The sequence below is a fragment of the Trachurus japonicus genome, chromosome 17 (assembly GCF_045865225.1).
Source record: "Trachurus japonicus isolate A0001 chromosome 17, Traja_1.0".
NCBI classification, from domain to species: domain Eukaryota; kingdom Metazoa; phylum Chordata; class Actinopteri; order Carangiformes; family Carangidae; genus Trachurus; species Trachurus japonicus.
The window spans coordinates 29,766,196-29,773,522 of NC_140923.1; the positions used below are offsets into that span (position 1 = coordinate 29,766,196).

General features: G+C 42.2%; 1 protein-coding gene across 1 annotated transcript; it reads left to right on the forward strand.

The window, feature by feature from the left end:
- Positions 1–1,206: 1,206 nt before the first annotated feature.
- Positions 1,207–5,522, forward strand: LOC146970999 (proenkephalin-A-like). Its single transcript, XM_085804871.1, has 2 exons — positions 1,207–1,384; positions 4,616–5,522. The coding sequence occupies exons 1-2, from the start codon at positions 1,241–1,243 to the stop codon at positions 5,222–5,224; spliced, it is 753 nt and encodes a 250-aa protein (XP_085660997.1). The 5' UTR covers positions 1,207–1,240; the 3' UTR covers positions 5,225–5,522.
- Positions 5,523–7,327: the final 1,805 nt, after the last annotated feature.

Genomic DNA, 7,327 nt, shown 5'->3' on the forward strand with positions numbered 1-7,327 from the left:
ATTATCATCTATATCAGAGCTTCCTGAGAACAAACACAACACACGGCTGGAAAGGTGTGACCGTGGATAGGTTTGTGTGTGTGTGTGTGTGTGTGTGTGCGCGCGCGCGCGTCTGTGATGGAGAGAGGGAGACTGTCACGTTAACTCATCACGCCTATTGACTCCTCCACCCCCTCCCCATTACCTCCGGTGACGTAAGCCACACAAACTACTTAAACCTCGAGCCGCAGCTCCACACCGAGCACTCTGAGCCGGCCTCGAAAAAAAAAAAAAACTCCAGCGACTCTTTGTCGTGAAGAACCGAAGCGGACCGAGCGACACACAAGACACAAAGAGAGTGAGAGAGAGAGATAGGAGAGTGCTGATTGGCTGAACCGTGACCGCTCTGACCACCGCGCGCCACACACGGAGCTGCGCGCAGATATATTTTGGGTCCCCCGAGCTCGTGCAGACCACAGTTTCCGCCGGTTCCCCCAAGGGCGCGCGCGGACGAGGAAGACACAGAAAGGCTTTTAAGTAAAATAAAATAAAAACAACAGAGGTAAGGTCTTGACTTCTTTATTTACAACAAACTTATACTATAACTTCTTTGACTTTTACACCATATGCAGCTGTAATTTTGTATATTTCAACAATCAACTTTCAATAGGAGCAGCGTATCCTTCCAGATTAGTAGGTATTTTACAGGCTGTAGTATAAGGACATAATTATTTAGTTTCCTTTTTGTCATATTTTATATTTATCTTTAAATTTTCACTCTTTCCTTTGCTGTTACATTTTAATTCTAGCAACTGCAATGTATTTCCCCCTGTATAATTTATCAATATAGACTTATATTACTAGTTTACTACTGCTGTCACTGCAACTAGTCAGAGTAATTCTCTGATGTTCATGCGTAGCATTCACTAAACAAACTCACACTTAACATTTTTTCATAGCTATTTATATGTTTATTAAAATGTAATTATAGTTATTTTTGTTATATTAGTATTTTTATTGTTAATTCACACTGTCTAGAGAAAGCCTGCTTTTATTGTTATTAATATTCAGTATCAGTTAAAGTTAAAGCAGAATAGTGACATTGTTAGTACAAAGTGCTAAATGACTCCCTATTTAAAAAAATGTTTCAATAATTATTTGTCTTTTTTTTCTTCTTTATTTTAAGTGTTCAATGTTAACAATGTGACAAGTCCATTTTTTTGTAACTAGTGTGTTTTTGTGATTCCTCCGTCCTCAGTCCATGGCTGCCCCCACACACAGCAGCTGCATGTGGATGTTGGTTCTGGGTGCGTGTGTGTCACTGGTGGTGGGCTCAGACTGCGGGAAGGAGTGCGCCCTGTGTGTGTATCGCCTGCTGGGACAGCAGTCTGGTTTCTCCTCCCTGGTAATGTGACTTTATTTGATTCTAACTACAAGGTCCATTTGTATTTCTAACACACTCGGGGGCAAACTAATAGGAGATGAAATGAGATCAGGAGGTGACAGAGACCTCATCCTGTCTCACTCAGGTTCAATATGATCATCAATTGACTTTTATATAGACACTAACTCAGTGTGGCAAACAGGCCCAGCAGTCTGGTTTCTCCTCTGTACAACGTCTTGCTACTGTCATTTTATCAGATATGAGGATAAATTAATAACACCACTGGGCAGCTCCATATTAAAGGCTAACATTAATAATACCAATATGCTATTATACAACAGTTAGCTCCAACTAAGATGAAAATCAATCCATGAATGCTGACGTAGAGGACAACAGCACTGGGACTTTTAACTACATTAATTACTCACCTACACAGACGTAATGTTATTAACCGTCAGAATTACATTAACGGCCGTTATCTGTCTTAGGCTGTAGCTAATAATTCAATTTTAGTCATCAAAAGAGGATGAACAGAAGGATAGAAGCCTCGATACTTCAGCGCACACCTGAGGTAACGTGTAGTAAGCTAGTGTGCAGGTCAGGAAAGTGCCAGTCCATTGGCATAGCCTAATAAATATTGTACTAAACATATCACAATAAATCAGAATCTGTTTATTACTGTTAAATGATACGCTGCTCTTTGGTAATAAGCCCGCAACCTCACTCCTACAGCTGAATCACAGCCGTACTGATGTTCTCTGCATCACTCCCTGATAATGATAATGTTCAGATATATCAACCAAAATACATATCATCATTTTGTTTTTTGTACCTTTGCTTTGATTTTTCTCCTCCACTCCTGTCGTCTTTTACTTTCTGCGCAAGTTCCTCTCCTAATCTGTTTTTCATCATTTCCTTTTTTCCTCTTTTTTCGTCTCTGGTCCTTGTGTTCGTCCCCCGTATCCTTTCTTCTTTGGGTTTCCCACCTCTCCTCCATTCCTTCTTTCCTCAGTTATTAGATGCCTGCGGTCACAATAAAAGTGTCCTGTCAACCTCGAACCAATAAAACCTTAGAAATATACTGTATGTCATTGTTCTTCTTTCCTTGGAAGGAATTTCCCCCTTTCCTTGTCCCATCATATCATTGTCATTTTGTACAAACAATTTAACAAATATTGACGTGTTGAGCACGTTTTGATGCTTTCAGTGCTGTGGATTTTGTGACTGACAGGATTTCCAATATGTTCCGTAATGTCATTATGGGCAGAGCAAAGTGTTTTTTCCCTCTGTAATTCTGTGATGTCAGCATCTTTGTCTGCTTCACTGGTGCAAATCATTTGATTAACAGAAAAGAAAAACACCTTTTCTCCCTTATTTTAGGAAGCAGCAAATATTTATCCGTAACCTCTTACTTCCACTCTATGTCAAGTCAAACAATCAAGAGAAATTAAATAATGTAGTAATTGAAGGTGTTAAAAAGTGCTTCATTCTTAGTCATAATAACATAATATAATCACTAGCCTATTATACATTTTCGTAGGGATTGAAATATGACAAACTGTCTGGGTGCATAGGGAAAACCGCTGAGAACTTACTTGTGTAGGCTACTTCCCATCATGGCCACCAGACGGAGCTGCCCACACCCCCCACCCCCAAACCCCTTGGGTGCCAATATGTCCTCAATTCAATTTTCCCGTTCATTAATTTTTGTCTTTACAAGCCAGTGGCACTGAAAGCTCAGCAAGAATCCCTCCCTCGCTCCATCAGACAGGAGTCTGTGAAATCCACTGACACATATGAGGTTAGGACAGGGCCGTTGCATAGGGGAGAATGGCTATACAGGGGGCTGTTGGGGGCCCACAGTCCTGCAGGGCCCCCAACAGCCCCCAGTATCCTAATCTCTTTTGACTAAATTATACTGCATATAACCCCGACAAATGCTGCATCAGCATCAAAACAAGACCATAAAACTTGTAATATTCATGAAATATGGTTTATTTTCAAAGCAATAACCCCCTACTTTCTTATAGAAATGATTTAGTCCATGCTAGAGCAACAGTAACTCCCCGTAAACTAATAATAATAATAATTGGGTATATTGCATCAGGTACTGTCAAGAACAAAGAGTAACAGAAAAAAGCATGATAATAAATGATAATACATAGCTGTGCCTAGCAAGTGGCGAGGAAAAGTCAGGGGGCAGGGGCCCACTTCAGTGTTCTTTCAGGGGGCCCAGAATTCCTAGCAACGGCCCTGGGTTAGAAGCAGGTGAACCCAGCAGCATAGCAGAGGGACGACTGGGATGAGTGGGTTGGAGGAGGAGGGCGAGGATCATACTGGGGCAGATGCATTTAAGGGAGAAATTGTATTTTCCTAGTTGTTGAGGGAGTAATTTCAGGGCGTTGTAAATACGGCGTCCTGTGGTTTTCTCTCCAGCCATCTGTTGACTTGTGATCTCTCTCTCTCTGTTGTTGACTCTTTCTCTCTTTGTGTCTGTTGCTCTCTATCTGAACACCATCTCGGGTGCACAGTTGCACAGCAGACAGATGTCAGAGCTTTTTCTCTGCACGTCTCTGCCACCCATTTAAAATTCAGTAATTATTCATCGAACCCCGTCGTCATAGTTCATTGTGACTGTGGTGGGAAATAAAACTAACAGTGATAGACTAACAGCCAGAAACCGCTCTTCATCTTTTATTCTTCTGTGATCCATCTGACAGGTTGCTGGGAGTATCGTTCTCAATCCATCACAGGATAAAATTGATGTTGTGTAATTTAACACAGCCTGAAATCACTCACTTCTCACATTCTCAGTTATTTAGCATCTACTTGACGTTTCAGATTTATCAAAAGTTACAGTTTCCTTAAGACTGAGGTCCTAACTCCAAAGCTGGATCCAGGATTGATTTTTAAAATGTCATTTAAAAGACTGGTTCTCTTTTAATTCCTGAAAGTCATTTCTGAAAAGAATGTGGAAATACAGTTACATACAATACATGCTTCATAAACTACAAGTAAGCCGTGACACATTGATGATTAAGATAATAGAGCAATACTTAATGTAACAACATGTAATAACTGAAGGGTCATAACTAAGTCCAGTCATGTCAACTCACAGAGCTGTCAGAACCCCTGAACCATACACACAAGAGGGGATTCAGGGGCAGTTAACACACAGCTGGTAAAACAGCTGTTTTAATTGGCAGAGGCTGAAAAGTGATAGTCATAATTATAATTTTGTTTTTTTTCCAGACATGCTCTCTTGAATGCGACGGCGCGTTGGACAGCCAGAAGCTCCGCCTGTGCCGGGACGCCCTGTTGGAGGAAGGAAACCACATTCCCCTCGATGCCGACCCCCGTCAACAACAGGAACAGGAAACAGTGGGCGCCATGATGGCCGACGACGAGGACACGACCTCGCCGGAGCACCAGCTGGCCAAGAAGTACGGCGGCTTCATGAAACGTTACGGCGGCTTCATGTCCCGTCGCTCCTCCTCCTCTCCAGAGGGGGCGCTGGAGGATGCCGGAAACCAGGACGAGGAAGAAAACATTCGGCTGGGGATCCTAAAGATCCTCAACGCTGCGGCCGAGCACGGCGGCGAGGGCGACGGTCAGGGAGGGGAAGCGGTGAAAAGATACGGAGGCTTCATGCGTCGGGCCGACGGAGGGGCGGCGGCGACGCAGAGCGAGCTGCTGGAGGCCGTGTTGGGCCGCGGCCTCAAGAAGCGATACGGCGGCTTCATGAGGCGCGTGGGGCGGCCCGAGTGGCTGGTGGACAGCAGCAAGAGTGGGGGGGCGATGAAACGGGCCTGGGAGAACGGCAGCGAGCTACAGAAGAGGTACGGCGGGTTCATGGACTAGGAAGCCACAGTTCTGACCCCTCAACTACCCTCCAACCCCCCCCCCCCTTCTCTTCAACCAATCACCTTCTAGTCTGGACTCGTTTTTGTGTCTGAATTGACTCCCTCTGCTAATGCCACTGCATCATCTGGCTTTGTATAACATGCTGGCGCCCACTCCACCGGATCAACTGGTCCTGTAATAATAATTAAAAATATATATATATAAACATTAATCATTCAGATGTACACAAATCTCTCTTTTTTTGGTCAGTTTTTGGTTTTCATGACATTATTTATTAAAAGAATCTGTTGATTGAGTTGTTGGTCAAGTGTGTGATTTCAAATTTTTGTGTCTGCAAAGATCAAGTTTTCACAATAAAGTCAAATGGTGAAATATGCAAATGTTCTCTCTCTAAGTAGCTGAAGTAGCTGATGGAGTTTGTGTTGTATCTTCAGCAGCATGTTTTGATTGATGTTCAACATGTCAAGTCAGAGTAGACCTGACAAACATGGAGTCATTTGGACAAATTCCTGGTATGAAACAATCATCATACGTCTTCACACCTGAATGGGTGGTTTGAGGGTTTAGGTTAGGGTTCCGGGCTAGAATGAGGTTTATGTTAGTGTTGGCGTTTCCAGTTTTTGTCCTTGAAGTAAACACAAACTGAAAATGACACGCTGTGGGAAACATCTCTTTTATTTACTGAAAACACCACAGTCCAGACTGATTCAGGTCTTCTCATTATATCCTTAAAAAATCCATAAGGCCTTCGATAAGTTAGATCAAACTCTGTGTGTCAATGTCAAATAAGAAATCACAAATATTACACAGACAAAAGTGGACACGGTTCTGAGCCTAACAATAAGACAATATACATGCAAAAAGAAAACAAGGAAAACCACGTTATAATGTATAAAGATATCCCCCATAATGAGAGAACCCCCTGTCACGGGTGTTTTGATGAATGGGTTAGAATATAGATTTATGCTGTGTTCGAGACAACTTGGAACTCAGAATCTCCCAGTTGAAAACTCAGAGTTTGATGCTGCGTTCATAACAACTCGGAGGTCGGAATTCCCAACTCGGAAATTTCCGTCTTCAGGCATCATTGCGTTCACGCTGCAGGAACTCGGAAGAAAAAAAACATGGATACCTGAAGGAAGTTTGGCATACGAAAAAGCAGCAGTAAATTATGTTTATTTTGGAGGAGAGGAGACACCGCAGATGAGTGCACATATAATGCTATAGCCTTGACAACAGTTAAACGTTATTCCCGTCACGAGGACCGCAATTTCACACCATACAACATCACAGCTCATCACAGCTTAATATAAACGTATTTCATATAGGCTACTGCAATAATACACAAACATATGCATTAAAACCTCAACAAATAAATTAAAATGTCTAAATTCTAACCGTTTAAGACGAGGGCTGCCATGTTTTGATGTTGTCGTGACGTCAAGTCGGAAAGTCGGAGCTCTGATATGATACCCGAGTTTCCGACCTGTAATTTCCGAGTTACACGCCGTTCAATTCATTTTTTACAACTCGGAGCTCGTTTTTTTCCGACTTCTGAGTTGTCTTGAACAAGACGCACCACACCGGAATAACCCAAAACATGGTGGAGCGGGAAAAACTTTGTATTCAAAGTGCTTTACGCAAGACATTAAAACATTAGGGGCACAAACACTATTTAAAGAAGCATTTTAAGATATGAAACGGATCACTAAAATCAAAGAGAATTAACAACATGAATTTATGTTTGTTCCACAACATCAGTAGGTAATCTGTAAATATTGTATATTTCATAACGTTTTAATGTATTTTGGCATTTAAAATGCATTTAAATCTATGTTTTACCATTGACTGTGTGGTTCTGCACGAGTGCAGATTGGTGTGTGACGTCAAACAAGTGATTCTAGAAGTCGGGGCAGATTTTGTTCTCCGACTTCCCAGAGCTTGAGCTCAGACATGAGGTGGCGTTTGATTGCACTTAGTCAAGTAGGAGGTAGGAAACATTTGAGTTCCGATTTGTTTGAATGCAGCATTGGAGTGTGACAGTGGAGCCTGATCCAATGATCACTGATCACCAATATCATCAGAACAACCCAAACAGGA

Excerpts from the sequence above, each read along its gene's own strand:
- LOC146970999 (XM_085804871.1), top strand. The coding sequence starts at position 1,241 with ATGGCTGCCCCCACACACAGCAGCTGCATGTGGATGTTGGTTCTGGGT. Across the intron at positions 1,385-4,615 it reads AGTCTGGTTTCTCCTCCCTG|ACATGCTCTCTTGAATGCGA; the intron begins GTAATGTGACTT and ends TTTTTTTTCCAG.